Genomic DNA, 20905 nt, shown 5'->3' with positions numbered 1-20905 from the left:
GACACGCGCCGTCTGGGGCAACTCACAAAGGGGTCCACCTGGTGGAGTGTTGATGACGAGGCGATGTCCGTCTGTTTCAGCCGCGTACTCCGTGTTCGATTACCCAGAGGTGTCAGAGGTATCGTGTCGCTTCCGTGTGATCCGTACTTGCCTGCTACCTTGGCGGAATCAACCCCTTCCCCTTCTTGATGTCCCTCTTCTGCCCCTGAGATGGAGGGGGTATGCTCGACAATGATCCAGCCACACGATTTCTTATTTGGCGCTTCGTTCCAGATTTGGGATAGCTGGACCCAAAGGTTATGCAAGCGTGGATGTTTTTCCGTCGATCCGTATCCTCATGGAGGTCAGGTAGGAGCTGGCTTTACAAGTAACTACATGCAAAGTATGACTGCTGCGGGAAGTGTATTGCATTACAGGGTGATACCCGCACACTGATGACGTTCTCGGAATTGCGCTGTATCAATGATTCGTAGGGCGGAGTCTCCTCACAACTCGCTTACAACTGTGTGTACCATGATGAGTCTTGGGAAGTGAAATTTGACTCCTTTAAGTGGCTTGCGGCTGAAGACTAGTTAAGGGGCCAGGCCTTGTTTATTATTTTCAGTGGATATTTACTGCGTCATTTACGGAGGATGACCAGAGGAGGACATGACCAAAGGGGCCGGAAGGAGTACGTTTGCAACACACAGAAGCGTGCCGAATTAATCTGGCGGGGAATTGGTGGAACCAACTCGCCGCGTTCGTTCGTTGATGCGGGCCTTTAGAGCCAGCTGCCTTAGGTCCCAGCTTCGCATCGCTTTCCGATTCAAGCGTCGCTCTCTCTCTCTCTCTCTCTCTCTCTCTGCAAACCAAACGCCAGGTGCGAGGGAGCGGCGTTTTCGACCGGGCCAGATTTGGGTGGGAGCGAGCTGTTTGTACGTAAGTGTATTATACATTCATTCATTACATCCATGAGGAACTGGTTTGCAAGTTTCCCGTGCGGAGTAGTTACAGTACACTCCGCATGAAGACCTGGTAGGGGGCGCTGCACGACACGGGCATCCCTCCGCCATTCATTATGCAGTACTTCGTAGGTTGGGCGATTACGGTTTGCGAGCCGTTCTCGAACCAGAACACTCTGGCTGGCCCAGTCAAGCGCCATCTCTTAGGAGCAGAGGTATGCAAGTCAGAAGACCTGGGCAAGCGGGCTGGGCGGTTAACTGGCCGGCCACCGATGACCAGCGGCGCATGTTGATGCGCTGTGAACAAACACAAACACAGTTCCAACCCAGGTGCGCCTCTTTGGTGTAACTACCAGCAATGGGAGACTCGAAGGTCAGCGTGGCCCGCAACCATCCCTGAAACTGTTGTTGGCCCAACTTCGAACGAAATCTCGCCTCCGAGAGTTCAAAGAGAAGCGGAACAGGTGGCCTCAAATCACATCCGTTTGGAGATTTGGTTTGATGAGTTGTCGCTCAGCTGTGGCTGACCAAAGAGGCCGGTAATTACACTCTCAGGCGTACGGATAGTGTAATTCCCTCCCGTTGGTGGAGCAGGGAACAGGCCCGCACCCCCCGCCAGGGCGCCCCGTCAGTCGATCGATTGATGTCCACCGCCCCCACAGCGTGTTCCATCCCTCCCGTCCTGCTGAATACTTATGTACCTCACTCGCGCTGCGAGTACCAGAACGTAATACGACCCCGAAGTGGGTTGCGATTTGCAAAGCTGCTTCGTGTTGGAATGACGTCCCCTCCCCGCCACCGCCCCGACTTGTTGCACTGCTACCAGAGCACCCGAAGCGGTGCAGAAGCCTGGCGACCGCTGGAGAACGAACGCCCAAGAGCCAAACGTCGACTTCAAAGCGCGGCCCCGTCGTGGGGTGTGGGGAAGGATTGCCGCGGCCGAGCAACGCCGGCGAATCTGTCGCCAGGCTTGTCCAGGTAACTACCGTACATACAGTAACGCAGGAGTTAGGTAGCTCCAGCGCTGCTGCACCCGCAAAAGAGCCAGTCTTTGAAAGAGGGACGGGCAGCAGCCCATCATCCAAACCCTCAATCCATCCCAGTAGCTGGGTTCATGGTTGCACATCAACTGGGCAGTGCACATGTAACAAGCCCTACCAGCTCGATCCTTGGAAGCCAGCCGCGAGTCGGTAGCACTGAATCGCATAAAACAGCGGTCGACCCCGCGCGCCCGCCCGCCCAAGCTCCCGCCATGGTCCGCATCATCCCCAATCGCCTCAAGTCGGGCTTTTCCAACAGCCCAACCACCAATTCCGCCTCCAACAGCCGTAGCACGAGCCCAATGGGGACACGGGGAGACGTTGCGAGCACCGAGGGCCGCAAGGACAATGGCCTGGTTTTGCACGTCGTTATTCTTCGGGTATGAGCCCCCGGATTGTCTCGCCGCTGCTGATGGGGAAGAGGAAAAAGAAAGAAAAGAAAAGGAACAGACACGGGGGCTGACTCTGTGAGCTGTGCAGGCCAAGGACCTCGCTGCCAAGGATAGGGGAGGGACGTCGGATCCGGTGAGTGCGACACTGCGTGCCGCTTCTGCGTGCCCTTGTCCCGGAGACAAGCTCGATACTAACTGCTGTTTGTTCGATGCTAGTACCTCGTCTTGACTCTTGGCGAAGCGAAGCACATCACCCACACCGAGTCCAAAACGCTCAACCCCGAGTGGAACGAACAATGCGAGCTTTCCGTCAGCGGCGTGCAGAGCCTGCTGCTGGGCGTGTGCGCCTGGGACAAGGACCGCTTCGGCAAAGACTATCTTGGCGAGTTCGATCTCGCCCTGGAAGAAATCTTCAGCGATGGCAAGACGGAGCAGAAGGCCAAGTGGTACCCCCTCAAGAGCAAACGACCGGGGAAGAAGACCAGCGTGGTCTCGGGGGAGGTCTTGCTCCAGTTCACCCTCCTTGACAGCACCAATCCGAACGCCACCGACGAACAAATCATGGAGAAGCTGGCCGCGCTCGTCAGATCTGTGCCCGGGACTGATACATCGCGGAGCCCAACGCCGTCGCGGACACCCGTGCTCGCCCCGGCCGAGAAGTCAAAGTCCCCCTCGCCCCCTCCGCCCCTCGAAGCCAACAGGCCGGCGGACGACCAAGACGAGGAGGACGATGACGAGGCATACGAGGACGAAACGCCCGAGGACGAGGACCAGTCCAAGCCGGAAGCGGTCGAGAAGAGGCGGAGGCGGCTGCGGATCAAGGGCCTCAAGCGCAAGAAGAGGGAAAACCCCTACGAGTTCATCAACGGCGGCAGCGACGTGGTCGGCATCATCTTCCTCGAGATCTGCAGCATCACCGACCTGCCACCCGAGTCGAATCTGACCAAGACGAGCTTTGACATGGATCCGTTCGTGGTTGCTTCGTTGGGCAAGAAGACGTATCGAACCAAAACCATCCGGCACAATCTGAACCCAGTCTTCAACGAGAAGATGATCTTCCAGGTCCTCGGCCACGAGCAGCAGTACAGCTTCTCATTCACCGTCATTGACCATGACAAGTACTCGGGCAACGACTTCATCGCCTCGGTGAACTTCCCGGTCAAGGAGCTGATCGAGAAGGCCCCCAAGGCCGACCCCGAGACCGGGTTGTACAGCCTGAAGGAGGTGCCCGACTATGCGGCTCCGACGCAGCGGTCCCGGTTCATGAGACTCGGCCTCTCGCGCACCTCGTCCTCTCAGAGCCTCAGCAAGCTCACCAGGCCGGCCCTGTCCAAGAGCTCGTCCTCGGCAACATCTTCTTCCGCCACGGCCACGCAATCGCAGACCCCCGGTACCGCCTCCCAGTCTCAAACGGACGGCATTCCGGAAGGTGCGCAACCGGCTCTTCCCAACACTGGGCTCCTTCAGCCGGGTGACAATTCGGTGGCTGCCGCCGCCTCCACCCTCGGCGAAACCAGCCTGCCGGACGGCGAAGATCCCGACTTCATCCAGTACACGCTCCCACTCAAGATGAAAAATCAGGAGAAGTGGGAGGCCAAGCACAATCCGCAATTGTTCATCCGCGCCAAGTACATGCCCTACCCGGCTCTCCGGCAGCAGTTCTGGCGGGCAATGCTGAAGCAGTATGACACGGACGAGAGCGGTTACATCAGCAAGGTCGAGCTCACGACCATGCTCGACACTTTGGGCTCGACGCTGCGCGAGTCGACCATCGACAGCTTCTTCCAGCGATTCCCTCACAAGGCGAGCGACAGCGACGACGCGGGGGACCTGACCATGGACGAAGCCGTCATCTGCCTCGAAGACCAGTTGCAAGCCAAGTCACGACCGCAGGGCGTGGCCGAGCGCGTTAAGAATTTGCTTCCCGAGTCCGGCAAGATTGCCAACCTGCTTGCGCCGGCCCGCTCCGGTGGTGAGGAAACTCCACCCGAGCCGAAGACGAATGACGCGCCGGCCATCTCCGTCCCGGAATTGAACACCCCCGGTGAGGAGGGCGAGTTGTTGGATCGGGACGACCTGAACATCAGCTCGTCTGAGGAGCACGTCGTCGAGATCCGGGAGTGTCCCATCTGTCACCAGCCGCGCCTGAACAAGCGCAAGGATGCCGACATCATCACGCACATCGCGACCTGTGCGAGCCAGGACTGGCGCCAGGTCAACAACCTGATGATGGGCGGCTTTGTCACCTCCAGCCAGGCGCAGCGCAAGTGGTACTCCAAGGTCATCACCAAGATCTCGTACGGCGGTTATAAGCTGGGCGCCAACTCGGCCAATATCCTGGTTCAGGACCGCCTGACCGGTCAGATCAACGAGGAAAAGATGAGCGTCTACGTGCGGCTGGGTATCCGTCTGCTGTACAAGGGCCTGAAATCGAACAACATGGAGAAGAAGAGGAGTAAGTGATTGACACGCGCAGGCGAATTGAGAACAGCAAACCCCCCCTCCCCCCTCCCCCTTCCGGAGGTAAGAATGGCTTGAGCTAACACGGACAGTCCGCAAACTCCTCAAGAGCCTCAGCATCAAGCAGGGCAAAAAGTACGACGACCCGGCGTCCAAGGCCGAGATCCCCAAGTTCATCGCTTTCCACGGCCTCGATATGTCCGAGGTGCTCCTCCCGCTGCACGAGTTCAAGAACTTCAACGAGTTCTTCTACCGAGCGCTCAAGCCCGGCGCGCGCCCCTGCTCGGCACCCGACAACCCGCGCATCGTCGTGTCGCCGGCCGACTGCCGGTCCGTCGTCTTCAACCGGGTGGAGACGGCCACCAAGGTGTGGATCAAGGGCCGCGAGTTCAGCATCAAGCGCCTCCTGGGCGACGCGTACCCGGAGGACGTCCCGCGATACGAGAACGGCGGCGCGCTGGGCATCTTCCGCCTCGCGCCGCAGGACTACCACCGCTTCCACATACCCGTCGACGGCGTCCTGGGCCGGCCCAAGACCATCGCCGGCGAGTATTACACGGTCAACCCCATGGCCATCCGCTCCGCGCTGGACGTCTACGGGGAGAACGTGCGCGTGCTCGTGCCGATCGACAGCCCCGAGTTCGGGCGGGTCATGGTCGTTTGCGTCGGCGCCATGATGGTCGGCAGCACGGTGATCACCCGCTGTGAGGGCGAGCAGGTCCGCCGCGCCGAGGAGCTGGGCTATTTCAAGTTTGGCGGGAGCACCGTCGTACTGCTCTTTGAGAGCGGCAGGATGGTGTTTGACGACGACTTGGTGGACAACTCGAATACCGCGCTCGAGACCCTGGTAGGCTAACTTCTTTCCTCTCCCTTCTCCCTTCTCCCTTCTCCTCCCTCTCCCCCCGGGGCCACACCTTGATCATAGATTAGCTCGGGCAAAATTGGATTGACGAGAGATGATGTTACGTCCCAGGTCCGCGTCGGTATGTCAGTCGGCCATGCTCCCGGCGAACCCATGTGGACGCCGGACATGCGCAAGGACGAGAACCAGATCACCGACGCCGACAAGGCCGAGGCTAAGCGCCGGATCCAGGGTCAGGTGGCTGAAGAGTCGCCCGACGATAGCGCGAGCGGGCCGGAGGGTGAGGACGTCTCGGCCAAGGTGCCACCGGTGGCGTCGATAGCGGGGTGAAACCTCTCTCTCTCTCATCTGGGCCGACCTAGAACGAGACTCTAGGGAGGGTGGTTGGCGTGATGGTTAGCATGCATAGCGTTGGGTTGATGCACGAGATAGCGTGTGCCCCGATGATGATGATGAATGTTGTTGGCTGGCCGGGCTCTTCCCTCCACCGAACTGGGTATATTAGCAATGCATATTTTTTTATTTTTCTTGAGCATAACGAACAAAGTAAAGACGGGATATAACCAAAAGAGCATATACATCGGAGAATACAAGCTGTTAGACGCGGATTGCTATACTATCGCTTGTAATATGAGCGTGACTCCAGCACACAGCTATGATATACAAGCCGGATGTGATAGGCCACCCAAAAAGAGGAATATACTTGCTGGCATGTTGAGTGATGGATAATCTTTGAGATAAAAAAGAGTACAGAAACTACACATTTGAGTAGCACAGCCCAGTTCCGTCCACCTGTGTCCGCACCTGCTGCAGTTGCCTCCTCCACGCTGCAATAACCGGAAGCCTCGAAAATGGACCGCAGGGCATACGGGAGGAGACCAAATAGAGAGGGGAAGCAGACTACCCGGCGCACCTGGCTGGTGGTGGTGGCTTGCAGAAGCGAACAGGTAAAGAAGAAGAGGTATATATAGTCCGTACTTTGTCTCACGTCCCCCGTGCACCGAGGGCATGGCACCCATGAGAAGCCATTGCCTCACCTGCCCTTCGCTATGTTACACGTGGGACATAGAGCAGCCTACATGCCGCATAACCATGTAACTGCTGCATAAGTGCATGTAGGTAGTACTATCCTACACTAAATCAAAGGAATGTACAGATTACGGGATCCGCATATATATGTTCAAGGTAAACAGACCCAGGGGTGACCCGTACTAACACCGGCCACTACGGAGGATATGTCCGCTAGTTAACTCCGTACCTGTAATCCGTACACTCACTCTGCTAAACTATACGGCACCTTAGTTACATCGGGCGACTTCGCGATTGCGTGACGGCGAGCGGATGACGCCATTAGGGGTCTCAATGGTGTAGTGGTGGGTTGTGTTCGTTTTCTCTTCTCTTCATCTCTTTGAAGCTTTGTATCTTGTCTCATTCTGGGGGAATAATCCACCACGCCAGAAGTCATTATTCCCAGATGATGAAAAGAGAGAAAAAAAGAGAAAAAAAAAAAAAAAAAAAAGAGCCCAATGCATAAAATAAATGAAAGAAAAATAGTTCAATAAATCCAAAAACCCCTAAACTCCGAACTTTGGGTTCCCCAATGCCCATTGACCATAAACCCCATTCCCCAAGGAATCTCCAATGCCCAGTAACCCAGTAAACATGACTCAGAACCATTCGACGGCGGTAGTGTTTCGTTTCGTTGTTAAGTGGTGGGTGGGATCGGATCCGCGCGTGCACACGTCGCGTCGGGCCGTGCACGTTTGTGTCTCTGGCGCAGCAGCCCGATGCCATCTCCCCTCATCTCCTTCCCGGCCTCCGTCGTCACAGGCGGCGGTAGCGGTGGGTGGTTGGTGATGGGGGCGGTTGTGGTTTATGGTGGTAAACTTCGCGGCCCATAAGCTTGGCGGTGGCTTGCTCTTTTCGTGATTTTCTTCCCCGCTGCAAGGTGAATCGAGCTGCTGCTGCTGCTGCTGCCGCCGCTGATATCCGGCTGCATTTCACACCGAGAGGGGGAAGTCGTGCATGTACCCATGTGGCGTGTGGCGTGTGGTGTGTGGTGATGTGTATAGTGTGTGTGTGCGTGTGCGTGCGCGCGCGCGCCTTGATTTGGTTCCTTCCCCCTCCTTCCCCAGATTTTGTCGGCTGCTGCTGCTGCTGCTCCTGCCGCCGCCGCCAGGGAAGCAAGGCCGTCGAGTTAGGCAACCGGTACCTTAACTTAGGTGGTCACGGAGCCTAACGAGATCCCCACCCCCGCCAACTCGACCCTGACCCTGATGATCCCGACCCCGATGGCGAGAGCGAAGGCGATGGCGGGTGCGAAGACGGGTTGCGCTCGCTATCCATGGAGTACTTCTCGTTGGCGGTGGGCGACGAGGGCCGGGGGAAATAGGACGCCGTGTTGCTGTTGTGGCGGTTGCTGAGAGCCGTGGGAGGCGAAGGCAGTGGGCTCGTGTCTGGAGAGCTCTGTCGCGCCTGGCGCCATGACGAGTAGATCTGCTTGCAGAGGTGGGCGGACATGGTATATGTTGGTGACATGGTGCCGGTCCGAAGAAGCCCTTGTTTTTGGGCCGCAAAATAATAAAAATAATAATTGTAATAATAATAATCCGTTCACAGCGAGGTTGTGTTGTTAAGGTTAGGAGGGTTTGCCAGAGAACGCTTTGATGAAAGCCTTCAGAATCGATCCCTGGGGGGGTTGCAGCGGATGGAATTAAATGGTGAAAGTGCTGCAAGTGGTGGAAGTGGGAGTTTCCCGTCGGGTGGCTGCGCGTAAGCGGGAGCGAGGTGGTAGTAGTAGTAATAGTAGTAGTACCTGAGGTGAAACGACGGCAGTGGCACGGGGACCAACAACCAAAGACCCGTTGCTGCTGTTCCAAGAATAAAAACTCGATACAAGTCAAGTCGAGTGACACATGAGAGAGAGAGAGAGAGACAGAGAGACAGAGAGGGAAGCAGGAGCATTATAAGCGGGTTTACCCCGTTCTCCATTTACAAACCTCACCCTACCTAACAATTCAACATTAGCCCCCCGCCATCTGGGTGTGAGTGTCCCACCGGGACCCTTGTGACCAACAAGTAAGTCACAGTGACACACTCTCGCCCTTGAGCAATGAGCAATGAGCAATGAGTAACCTGGCCAAGGCTCCCGAGCAAAGCCCCAGCTTAACCCCTTGCCCTGAGCGTCTTAGCCAATAAGCGTCGACGTATTACCAATCCTGCGGCTATGCCTGCTGGGTGTGGCTTGTTGTTCTGGGCTGATTCGGACGGAGCCCGAGCCGGGCGGCAGGCCGCGATCAGGCGGTTTGGGGCTAAAAATCGTGCCACGCCTGCCGCTTGCCCCGCTCCAATCACCAATCTCTGCAGCGTCTTGCGTGCTGGAGGTCTGTTCTGGGCGGGTCCCTTTTCCCTGTGGGGTTGCAGCACAAATGAATTAAAGAATTGGGGAAAAGACGCAACATCCAATTCCCAAAATTGCCATATCGTCTGCAGCCTCATACGGAGGCGGCGATACTGTCGGCGCTGAGGCTAGACGGTTCCAGCGCCTTCGTGATCTCCTCTGATAGTAAAGCAGCATCAAAGTCAATCCCACCCACAGCGTTTACACTCTAAAAGGTTTGCATCATACAAGACCCTGCTACTCCATACAAAATACTGCGTGTAGTCCGTACTACCGGCCCGTTAAGACCGTTCTTGGCGCTCGGCGTCGTGTGGGTTGGTGCGCAGGATATGAAGCAAGGGGGTTCGGCCAACAACCAGCAAGAAACACACTTGTCAGCGTCAGCAACTCTTACGTTGATCCGTTGCCTTCTTTTGCTTGAATTAGGAATTATGTATAAAAGCGTATTTACAGATGAGGGCACACCTGCCCGTTCTTGAAGTTAAGTATGTACAAGAACCAATCTTGGTCTTGTCTTTCCACCCACGACCCCGCGTTCCACTTTCATCAGTCAACCGCTCAGCAACGGGTGTGATGGGTACCGTGCCGCTTCGGTCTTCTGCCCGTCTCAGGAAATTGCGCGGCCTGACCCAATCGGGGCCGGCATGTCTCAACCCGTCCGACCCTGCTGGCAGCGCGCGGTTAGGGAGACGAGAAGGGGGGGGGGCTTCAGCCACAGACCTCCCCGCGCAGCTCGCCCGGGTTGGCATCACATCTGACACAGGGCTGCTTTCTCCCCACCCCCCCAAGGCAAGAAACCCGGGTAGACAAGCCAGATAGATAAGTCGGGACATCAGATGCTCACCCGGACCCGGGCGGCGCCGTTCCGCATCGGCGCGGCACGCCGCAAGCTCGGGCGTAGCGAGTGTTGATTCCATCAACAAACGCATCACCCCCCCCCCCCTTTCTCAGTCGTAGGCGAGCCTGACGTCGGTCGCGAATCCCTTTTCGGTCGGCTTGATCTCCTTGACGGGGTGCAGGATCATGGTCGGGAGGCACGGGCGGCCGTGTTCGGCCTCCCACTCGGGGCCGCCAATCGCCGTGTCCTCATAGCCCATCCAGTTGTTGTACAGCCGCTGCGGGGGGTTGGCGCGGAAGTACCAGGTGGAACCCATGAATCGCCCCTCCTGACCCCATCCGAACGAGCTGCCGAAGCTGCCGCTCTGTCCCCTGGGCCCGCCGTTGAACCACCTTTCCAACTGCTCGCCGCTCCAGGCACGGTCGAAGAACACCGGCATCGGCGCGTACACCGCCTTGAAGCCGTGGAGGAGCGCCGTCGTCTGGGCCACCATCTCGGACGCGACGTGGTTGCCTCGCAGGTCCTCGTAGTGCATAGCGTCGAGGAGCCGCCTGGAAAGCCGAGATTGGGTGATGATGGTTGTCCGGCGAGGCAGCCTGCCCCAGGGGAAATCCAGCGACCGATATCCCCAGACGGTGTTGCGCATGACCCAGTTGCTGTTGACGGGGTCGAAGATGGGCCCCAGCTCGATCAGATCCGCCTCCTCTCCGACACCCCACTTGTAATCGTCATCCTCGGCCTTCGGGACCGGAGGCTTGGGACCCAGCGGGGTCACGACAGGCACCTTGGGCGCGCCCCAGATCGTCTCGCCGCCAACGGCCCGCTCCACCGCGGAGCGGAATTGCGAGTCATAGCTGCCGTGGAAGGAGGGAATGTAGAATCGCTCGTTGCGCTCCCAGAGCCCCCTCCGTGGTTGTTTCTTGCCGAACTCGCCCAGCCTAGTCAGGACGTCGTAGTTGTGCCCGACGACGCGCGAATCCATCTCCCAGTTCCACACAAAGTCAAACTCGCGGAACTCTTGTATGAACATCTGGACCGGCAGGAACTGTCCGTGATGGACCTGGCGCGCCTTATCCGTCAGGTTGGGATACATGCGCTCGACGGCGCGTTCATTCCACAAGACCGCTATGCTCCTGAACTCGGCCGGGACGTGTTGCTCAAGGGCGGTCTTGTACGCATCGTCGGTCCAGATATCCTGGTCGGCGTCCTTGATGTGCACAAACAGAAAGACATGATACTCCCCACCGGTCCGGAGATTCAGCTCCGTGATGAGCGAACGGATAACCTGCTTGTCGTTATCGGTGTAGGTCTTCCCCGAGAAGCTGCGGAGCAACAGCGCTGTCCTCGGCTCCAGCTTGGACCTCTCCTTCGACCTCTCCTTCGACCTCTGCTTGGTGCCGTCCGCCGGCCGGCCCGATCTCCGCTCGGGAGCCTTCCTGCTGGCCGGCTTGCGCCAGAATCGTCTCAAGGTATGCAGAACGTGTTCTTGATCCGCAGTGCTCTTGTCGTCGCTCCGAGAACTTCGCTTTGACTCGGCGGAGCTCTCGTCTGTGTCGACGTATTCATTCTTCGGGCCATTCCTGGCAAAGCGAGCCTGATTCTTCTCCAGGCACTGGTCCTGGAGCTCGCCCCAGTTAACTTCGTCCCAGTTGATCTCCTTTCCGTCCTCGTCCAAAACCGGCAATACCCCGTATTGCCCTAATCGAGTCTCTCTCTCAAAGCAGAGATTGCGGTCGAGTCCCAGGACATTGTAGCTTCCAAAGGCTGGTTTAGGGAAATTCCGCGGCCGGCCCTTGAAGACGCGGATGTCTTCAGTGACCTTCCCGGTCGGGCCGAGGCATGGCACGTAAGCTTCGTGGTGTGCTTTCCATTCGCGGCTGTTGTACTTTGGGTAGGGATTGAAGGTTACAGGCTTGGCCTTGGTGAAGTTGACCCTCGTCGTGTTGGAGGCCGAGCCGAGACGCTCCTCATGGAAAGGCCGCCTGACGTCCTCGTCAACGAGCGTTTCGAGCGTGTTTCCGTATATCGCATTGTAGCCGGGTTGGCTAAATCATCAATCATATCAGTACCATTACCGACCAACAAGCCCTATGCGGGACGTACTCTTTGAGTGCGTGATACTCCTTTTCAAACAGGACCCTCTGTTTCTTCAGTTCCTCGGCACGACGTTCGACTCGGGGCTTGTCAGCTGTTACTGCCATGCTAAACGCGGGGGGGGGGGGGGGGGTGGAAAAAAAACTCGAGTTGCCTACTGTGATCCCGGCCAAGCGGTTCACGACTCATAAACAGGGCCCTCTGCTTCAACCGGTCATTGTGATGCATCAATCCCAGCAAGCATAGCATAAGGATAACCACGACCGACGAAAAGAAGATCCTCGGCCGAGCAAGGACCCGGCGAGCCTGCGTCTTTACCACCGCCGCCTTCACCAACATTGTCGTCGGTATCGCAAGCGATCTTTGGCTTGTCGGCAGAAGTGGCGGTAGATCGAGGCGCGACTCGGATGGATGACCGAAAACACAGTATCGGAATCAAAAAACCATGTCCTTGAGCGGGATGATCAGGGGGGAGAAATTGCTGTCCGACGATAATCTTCGGGTGCTCTCCGCCTTGTCAACTCGGGAGGAAAGGTTCCAAAGGACGGAACAAACGCAGGGCCTGCCGGATCGCGCGCTGAAACGAGTGACTGCGCGAGAGAAGAAAAAAAAAACCAAAGGTACGCAGCGAGTCCTCGAATAGAGAGACCAGCGATAGCGAGCGTGGAGAAGCGGTAAGTAAAGAACTGGAAAAGGTCTTCGTGTTGGAAGGCCCGCTGGTAATTAGGCGAACTTAGTGCTTTTCCTGAGGTTGGGGGCGAACATCAGGGGTGCACGAGGGATCAGCATGTCGGAGTGGGGGTGACAGGGTCGGAAAAGCCAAGAGTTTTGCTTCGAACGGCCCCGGTGACAGGGCTCGATTGGGCGACGGGGGCCGGACACGAGCGAGATGAGGCCGGTGCCAATAACGGCCATCGAAGACAGCACGCGCAACGCGTCATCTGCGGCAGGGTCTCCTGTGGGCTGCTGGCTACATAGTAGTGTAGTTGGTGCGCAAGGGTGCCGGGCTTTCTGTGTCCACCGGTACCGTTCTACACTACTAACTACACCGCACTAGTGTAATAACGGATTAATCCACACACCACTCCTACCGGAAAGTTCCACGCTGAAAAGCGCAGCTGACCTTCCTTTCGGTGCGATTCGTTACAAGCGATCCCTGACCTAACATTATCATTCGACCTGAATTCTGCCCAGACGGTCGTCGATCCCCGGTTTCTGGTTTTTGGTTTCTTCTTTTTCTTTACTCGAGATCATGATAACATGGCACCGCCAGCAGCATCTGCAGCGAGCAATTTTTGGGTGGGCCCGTTGTCGCCGACTCCCTCCGACAGACAGCTCCGCTGAAGATCTTCAGAACCTGCCGGGCTGTGCTTTAACAAAGATCGCCACCAAATTCCCACTGTAACATCATTTGCATGTCGCACCATTCGCGATCGCCGAGACCCTGCCTCCTTTCTCAACACGCCTCCGCGGCGTTCGAAATAACTAACTAATCAATGGGCGGTGGACCAAAAGCATTCCTCTTCCGCGGGGAGGATTGGCGGACCTGCCTCCACTGCTCCAGAGACTGGTTCACTCCCCGGTGACATTTGCCAAGTGTTTTACGCTACGTGTTTGGAGTACAAGTAACTCCAGATAACTAACTGCCGTTTCCTGTGCGACCGAGAGACCGAGTTCTAGCCCCCGGCCAACTGCTTGCATGTAACACCCGCCAAGCACGGATAAGATTCGTACCAAAAAGTTTATTTGGCATGACAACGAACCTAAGCACTTTACATTAACTACCACGGCAAGTCTCGGCTGTTGCGAGTTTTCCCGGAGTTAGTAGAGTACGGTGTACATGCTTGTACACTACAGAAGCACCATCACCGACTCAGATACGAACAGTATGCCGGCTTTTTTAATTAGATCCCTGCATGATGATAGGGTTGCAGTCACTTAGTATGCTACCTCCGTCGACCCCAAACCCATTAAACTCACCAGTTACTCATCCTACACGAGCCCTTTCTCGTTCATCATTCCTGGAAGCCCCTCTGATAAGCCGCGCGTAGATCGTCGAGCCAAGTGGCTTTTGGACCGGTGTACCAAGATTCTACGTACAGCATGTACATACGTACATCCATACACTCCACGGACCCAAATACCTGATTTTAGCGGTCGACTAGCCGCCGTTCCTTTCCAAACTCTTGAGGTCCCGGTTCTGAAAATGGCTAGAACGTGGCACCTGGGCACAGCCAATCCGATCCGCATCTGGTATGTTACAATTAGTGTAAGAGAGCCTCGGCCAATTCTGGCTTTAAAAGGCACTGAACTAGCCAGGCCGTCGAGCCAAAGCATAATGTGACGGACATGAGGTGCCCCGGGGGGGGGCGAGGTGGGTTCGGTTTATCCTGATGCCCAATGCTGCTTCTTTTCGGACGTCTTTGTTTGAGGCATTGTTCTGGAACATCCGACGGGACTCGTTCGAGCCTGGCCGTCAAGACGATCCGTGTTACACAATCGTCGAGTGCGGAATCCCTTTTACAAGGCGTTCAAGGTTTATGAAACGACCGTGTATATGCACTATGTGCATATTCTGCCAAGACGGAAACCATCTCCATACCGCGCACTATGGCAGTCGACTGGATGTAGCATACAATTCAAAGTCCAAATTGACTCACCCAAAGCTGGATCACCGTCGCACGTCCAAATGGTCTGATTTTCTTTCCCGGAAAGTAGACATTAAGTACTACCACTACTTATACAAAACACAGCCCTTGATGTTAACGCCAAGATCATTTTAATTCCCGCGTCCCGGCTGTCTTCATGCTTCCACCTTCCGCATCGGCAAAAACGTGGAACACGATCTGACGGGGCTGCATGCGAAGACGCCCCTTTTTATCCCGAGCCCATTTAAAACGCGCCCGGTGCCCACGCCGCTGCACAGCGAAACGCCAAAATAATAATAAAAAAACCCGAATGCTGCCAAACCCTCTTTTGAATCCACAAGCGAGGTGTGCTGGTAAAAAATAAACATATACCCCTTGAAATTCCTCCAATGATAGCGGTGGTGGAGTTTTCCCCGACCGCCTGTTCCAATTATCTCCAATCTTCCAAGTGCCGGACCGTGAAGATAGAGGAGAGATGCAAAGAAACGCTGGTCCGAATCTGGTGAATACATGAAGTACCGAGATTGAACCGGGGTATCGAGAATAAAAGAGCAAACGAGATAAAAGAAAGAAAAAGAAAAGTTAAACAAAAGAATTATCTTCACTTAGCAAGCGTTGTGGTGAACCGGTCCGAGAAATGTGGACGGTGGCATCGGCGCCGTCTTCAACGCGTCCAAACTCGGCTTTCGCGTGCGAGATATTGTTGATGTCGTCGTCGTCAGATCGATAAGCCGGCAATATGCGTGTGATCGTTTCCCTCACATCATCCCCAGCCTCGTCATCCTCTTCTCCATTCTTGGCCTCTGTCCCATCGGGCCGAGTCGGCTAGGGTTGTAGCCAGCACCCATGGGACCTCTCGGTCCTCCTGGAGGGCCCATGTACGGCGGACGGAAACCCATTCCACCAGGACCTGGAGGGGGAGGAGGGCCGCCATTCATCCCGCCGCCAGCGAGTCTCCAAGCGTCCTGTTCGCAATATGCCTTCCCATTGACCTCGAAATACCCATCCCTTAACGCCATTCTGCACATGCCGCATTTGAAACAGCCCACGTGGTGTTTGATCGCAGACTCGTCCTCGAGATATTGTCCCTCGATGCCCCTGCCGCAACTACCGCAGAGGCTGCCGTTGAGCTTGTGGTAGTGCAACTCGCAATACGGCTTATCGTCGAGCACGTAAAATGTGGACGACGAGAAGGGCTGGAGGCAGGTGGTGCAGACGAAGCAGCTCTTGTGGTAGCGGCCCGTCAGGCGGCCGTCGGCGCTCGAGATGGACTTGCCCGTGATCGCCTGGTTGCAGGCTTTGCAGGTGCCTCGGGCTGAAGTGGAAGTTGGCTCACGTGGACGGGAGCGGGAGCGGGAGCGGGAGCGGGAGGGTTCGGGGGCTCGCTCTGGTACTCGTTCTGGAACTCGTTCTGGGACCCGTTCTGGGACCCGTTCTGGGACCCGTTCTGGTCCTCGTTCTGGCGGCGATCGCTGTTGCGGCGGTGCCCGGGATTGCGGTGATGGTTGTGGTTCCGGATGAGCTTGAGAAGGGCGCCTGTCACCCATCGGTCGGGCACGCTCTGGCGAGCCGGTCCAACTTGGGGAGGGAAGGCCGGGGGTGCTCGGGGAGAGGACATCGTTGGGTGGCTGAATCTTGAGGCCGGTTTGCAGGGATGTATCGGGTATCTGAGCCGGAAGAGGGGACCTCCCCCTAGCCAGGCGCGGGTTCTGGACTGCAGGGTCGATACGCGGGTCATAGCCTCGTTCACCAGTGCGAGGTGGCCGAGCGCTCAAGGGCGACGGCCGATCTTTAAGAAACATACCTCTCGGTGGCAGCTTGAGGGGGGCTGGTGCTGGTGGTTTCGATCTCATCTCATCCATGGAGTGTTTGATATCCGTCATCAGGCTGTCAACATTCGGCCCATCGGACGGGCTTGTCCCCCCCCTGGATGACGCTAGGGACCTGGGCGGGCTGGTGCGTGAACTAGCCTGGCTCGCTTGGCTCGGCCGACGCTCCTGTTGGCTACTATTTGCCGACGAGCTTGTGGACGATGTCGACTCCGACGAGTTGTGGTAAGGGTTTCCGATCCCAAATTCCTCGGCGAGGTTGATTGTTGGTACACCGGGGGTGTTGGGCCGGACCACATTGGTTCGGGGCGGCGGTGGCCGAGACGTATCTGGACCTCTGCTTGGTCTCCTCGGCCTGTCGTTCGCCATCAGATCCCGCTCACCCGGCGCACCCGGCGAACCCAGGGGAGGTTGCTGACGATCGGGATGCAGCGTCGCCGAGGGCGTCGGCGCGGAAGGGGTGCGAGCCGGGGTTCCAAAACGATCGTTAGGCCGAGGAAAAGTCTCAGATCTGTTCGGCGTGCGAGGCGGCTCGAGCGCCTGTTCCGGTGGTTTTGAATAGGGAATAAACCTCCCGTTCCCGTTTTGTGGATTCGGCATCATCCCACCTCCCCAGCCGCTACTGATGTTGTAGGAGGCCGAAGTGCTAGGGCGCTCGCTCCCATTTCCAGGTGGTCCGCCATGGTTAGGGCCAAAGCCAGGCGCCGAGGGTCGACGGTCCACATCCAAGCGGTCTTTCGCGGCGTCCATTTGGTCCGTCATATTCGGTTCCTGCTCTGAGGCGCTGGTCTGAGGTACCGCGTCCTCATAATCGCTATCATCGTCGAGTCCTCCATACCCACCAGGCCTTGCTGACTGTGGCGGAGTCGACGAGTTATTCGCGATGCCGGGGGCAGATGATCCGTCTGTCTTGCCTGTATCCGGCTGTGCATTCGGAAACTGGGGTGACACACCGCTCTGGGAGCCGCTCTCTTGACTGACGGGCGTGAGCTCACTTGGAGCCACATATGCGCGATCTGTGCCGAGGTTAGCAAGGCCCTGAACTCCCGAGATGGGTCATGCGTACTTGCTGCCGACGTATCAACCTGAGGGGGGCCTCGTGGCTGTTCTTGTTTCGGTGCCAATGGGTTGCTGAAAGCCGGTAACAGCCTCCCGAACAACGAGGCCGCGGGCAGTGGTGGCGTAGCTAGAGAGCATGTCAGCAGCAGGCAAAGAATCGTAGAGGAGGGGAGGTGCCAATGCCATACACTCCGCAGGGGATCCCGATCCCGCGCAGATATGCTCGCCCATCAACGAGATCTCGACCTGGGAACCGCAGGTCGAACATTTCACCGTCGGCATGAAGCGCGACTCCCTGCCTACTGCTGCCATTTTCGGATATGATGGGCTTCTCGGGCCCTTCTCAGCGGTTCGCGATTGACGGCGCTAGAACTAGGTTGATCGGGGAGCGGGCGTAAGAGTTCTCCAAGTCGACCTGCTCCCCGGGCGTTCCTCGTCACCCTTAATCCTTGTCACCGGGGAGCGTCTGCTGTCGTCTTTTGGACCGGCACTCGTTCAGCTCGGCCCAGAAAATTGAATAAGCCGTCGTTGGTCTTCTGTTTTTGTCGAGTTTAGAGGTTCAATATCCCAAAACAGGACTGGCACGTCGCGGGCAACGATTCAGTCTGAGCAACCGCTCGGACGGTGGGTTCTACCGGCAGGAGAAATCGGGCAGGATCCAACGGCGCGCCGGGGTGGGGGGCCCTGGGGGTGGTTTTACACGAACAGGGCCTTGGGAGAGAACGAGTCTAGAACGTGCCAAGCCCGGCTGTGCGCCGTTCAAGAACCGGCCGGACGTCAGAGACAATCTTGCGGGGGAAAAGACAGGAAGTTGATGTTGTTGCGGATCGTGTCTCGAAAGTCCGGATTGAAGTTGGCCGTCGCGGTGCAGATGCGAGATGCAAGCGTGTCCCAGAGGGAGAACCGGGCGAGGAGCCCACGGGCAGGAAGCTACTCCGTAGGCCGCTACACACCGACCCTGGCCCCGGCCTCTGCAGCGACGGGCGATGAGGGGGGTTTCGGTGGCCGTCCCAGGGGTCTCGTGCCGAGCCTCCCCGCTTTGGAAGAACGGAGAGCTGGTGATGTGCGCGATGTGCACAGATGGAGCGAGGATCAAGCCTGACAGGCAGGCCACTGACAGCCAAGGTCGCCGTTCAGTCTTGTTGAAGCGTTGCCGAAGTCCTCTGACCAGGAGAGAGCGAGCAGATGGCCCGCGCGCCTTGCATTGGGCTAATCCCGATCTGTTACGGGCGCCGTGATCGATCCCCAGATGGCAATCAGAAACGTGTGGTCCACCGGCGGTGAGGGAGGGCGCCGCAGGAAGGAACGAAGCTGGTTAGCCCGCTGAGCCCGCCGAAGAGGTGGTGGGCAAAATTGGCAGCCTGTAGGCAGCCTGTAGGCAGCTTCTTTTCCGGTCGTCATTTCGGCGCCTTCCACTTTGCCGTTGCAATACCCACGTTCGGCAAATTTGGCTCCCTTATGCAACCCGATCAAAGAAACCACAGGCTGCCTTCCATGTCGCGAGAGGCTTGTCGCAATCTTTCTGGGCCCCACAGCGCTCTCGATCAACACACACCAGTTCAGCAACCACAACCAGCGCGCGTTTCGGCTGTTGGCGGGTACCTTGCAGCAGCTTCAATTCCAATTCGTCCAATGGCCGAACGCGAACTGCTCGAGCAACCACCGCCTAAATACGGTACGGTCAGTTGCCATTCTCTACATGCCTAGGTAGTTTCCGCTGCACTACGAGACGGTTCCCAGCTTCTCCCACGCCTCAAATTCGGCGGGGTTAAGCGCTGTTTTTTCTTCTTTTTTCTTCTTTTTTTATTTTTTTGGGTGCAAACATACTCATTCTTCCCTCAATCTCGAGCCAGCCGCAGAGGTGACAGCAATGGCACGGTCGGGCGGGTTGCACTAGTCAACGATTCCCCCGACATGAGGTTACACTAGTGTCCTCGGTAGTCGAATTGCCGCTTTCAGCATTGGCGGGCGGTCTGTAGGTTCGATGCTGGTGTCCCGCGCAATTTCGAGGGCTTTGAACGCTGGAACCCTCCCATTGCCCGGATTGTCGCGCTGGGAAACCGCTACCTCACCTTTCCAGTTGCTCGTGGTCACCCAGGCCTCATCGTTGTTGGACGTTCGATAGCGTTGGCGTCTACGGAGATACACCACGAGATTTGTCCCCTCTGACAACTCTTTAAGAAATCGCATCCAATGATCACGCATGCACCGGCACCTGCCATGCCAAGCGACCCCCCTGCCAAGCAAGGGCCCTGCCATCTTACACTACTTTGGTAGGGAGCCAAAGTTTCACCCCCTGCCCAGGTACCGACCAGGGCACCACGGAAAAACTCCCTAGTTACACATTCCGGGCAGTACCGCCACCCATTTACAACCACTACGTCAGGGAGTTGGTGAAACTCCTAGAAAAAAGTAGATAACTAGGAAACTATTGTAACCAGGATACGCATTTCATTTTATCTATCTGTTGGTAATGTGGTTTAATGGTAGTTATGGTGTCTTGATTCTAGCTCTGAAGCTTGGTATACTCTTCAAGTTGGATTCCCGGTAATACCCTGTAATACCAGGTCAGGGGGTCAAACTTACCTATCACACCATAGTAGTCTGGAGAAAAGCGGCCGGACGCCGAACACCCTTGGGTGGCGAGTGTCTGGCCAAGCCGTCGCACCCAGAACGTCAAACTCCCTTCCTCGTCATTTCGCTCGCTCGCTCGCGACAACCTGGGCGCGACAGTGCACCCAGCGAACGGAAACTTGAGCAATTGCCATGCCGAGTGCCGAACGGGTCGCGCAAGGCTGAGATCCCCCCTTTGAGATGCGTCTTCACCTCATCCGTCTTTGCTAGTGTATAGACTAAACTGGTCGTATAGACTACATAGTACGGATTAAGCTGGTCTGACAGCGCTTCATTGAGGTTTCGCCGGGTTGACCCGATGTTTGAGGTGGGAAGGTCACCTAGGCCGGCTATTGGCTGGTCCCCGGAGCTCCGCGCGGCGGCAAATCATGGAGGGGTTGTCATGGCCCGCCCCATCCAAAGGCCAACTTCATGTCTCAAGCGGGGCGTCAGCCGTTGATCAAAAGACCATCAAATCGTCGTCACTTGCGCACACCTGAGATCAACTGCCTGCCGTCGACACCAGCCTCTGGTGCACACGACATTACGCTATCGATTATCAACCGCAGACCCTCGGGACAAGAAGTCTATTACACTACATACATTCAATAGACCACGGTAAGAACCTAGTTAGTCACGGGCTGCACCAAAAAGACCGCCTCCTTCATGCAACCTCGCCCCCTCCCGCTCTTCCTCCTGCTCCTCCTCGGTTCCCCCCCCCCCCCCCCC

At 57.0% G+C, this 20905-nt stretch overlaps 5 protein-coding genes across 5 annotated transcripts; 1 reads left to right on the top strand and 4 right to left on the bottom strand.

Annotated features, from left to right (window-relative positions):
* Window positions 1-2193: 2193 nt before the first annotated feature.
* P884DRAFT_196360 (phosphatidylserine decarboxylase-domain-containing protein) lies at window positions 2194-6025 on the top strand (the record flags this gene model as incomplete). Its single annotated transcript, XM_069437977.1, has 5 exons — window positions 2194-2361; window positions 2462-2506; window positions 2590-4828; window positions 4926-5680; window positions 5807-6025. 5 exons carry the CDS (start codon window positions 2194-2196, stop codon window positions 6023-6025), a joined length of 3426 nt encoding a protein of 1141 aa, XP_069299505.1.
* A 1905-nt stretch (window positions 6026-7930) lies between these two features.
* Window positions 7931-8233, bottom strand: P884DRAFT_195529 (uncharacterized protein; the record flags this gene model as incomplete). The annotated part of the gene is made up of 1 exon (XM_069437914.1): window positions 7931-8233. One exon carries the CDS (start codon window positions 8231-8233, stop codon window positions 7931-7933), a length of 303 nt encoding a protein of 100 aa, XP_069299504.1.
* On the bottom strand, window positions 8143-8763 carry P884DRAFT_115972 (uncharacterized protein). Its single transcript, XM_069437109.1, has one exon. The coding sequence runs from the start codon at window positions 8684-8686 to the stop codon at window positions 8372-8374; it is 315 nt and encodes a 104-aa protein (XP_069299503.1). The 5' UTR covers window positions 8687-8763; the 3' UTR covers window positions 8143-8371.
* Window positions 8764-10042: 1279 nt separating this feature from the next.
* P884DRAFT_196342 (uncharacterized protein) lies at window positions 10043-12366 on the bottom strand (the record flags this gene model as incomplete). Its single annotated transcript, XM_069437975.1, has 3 exons — window positions 10043-11978; window positions 12037-12106; window positions 12186-12366. 3 exons carry the CDS (start codon window positions 12364-12366, stop codon window positions 10043-10045), a joined length of 2187 nt encoding a protein of 728 aa, XP_069299502.1.
* Window positions 12367-15310: 2944 nt separating this feature from the next.
* On the bottom strand, window positions 15311-18034 carry P884DRAFT_115919 (uncharacterized protein). The gene is made up of 3 exons (XM_069437108.1): window positions 17752-18034; window positions 17571-17690; window positions 15311-17520 (listed from the first exon to the last, which is right to left on the bottom strand). The coding sequence occupies exons 1-3, from the start codon at window positions 17873-17875 to the stop codon at window positions 15434-15436; spliced, it is 2331 nt and encodes a 776-aa protein (XP_069299501.1). The 5' UTR covers window positions 17876-18034; the 3' UTR covers window positions 15311-15433.
* Window positions 18035-20905: the final 2871 nt, after the last annotated feature.

This window comes from Thermothelomyces heterothallicus (genome assembly GCF_042370625.1).
Source record: "Thermothelomyces heterothallicus CBS 202.75 unplaced genomic scaffold P884_scaffold_6, whole genome shotgun sequence".
Lineage (NCBI taxonomy): Eukaryota > Fungi > Ascomycota > Sordariomycetes > Sordariales > Chaetomiaceae > Thermothelomyces > Thermothelomyces heterothallicus.
Note: the sequence above shows the minus strand (reverse complement) of the source record. Positions and strands in the feature narration are given on the sequence as shown.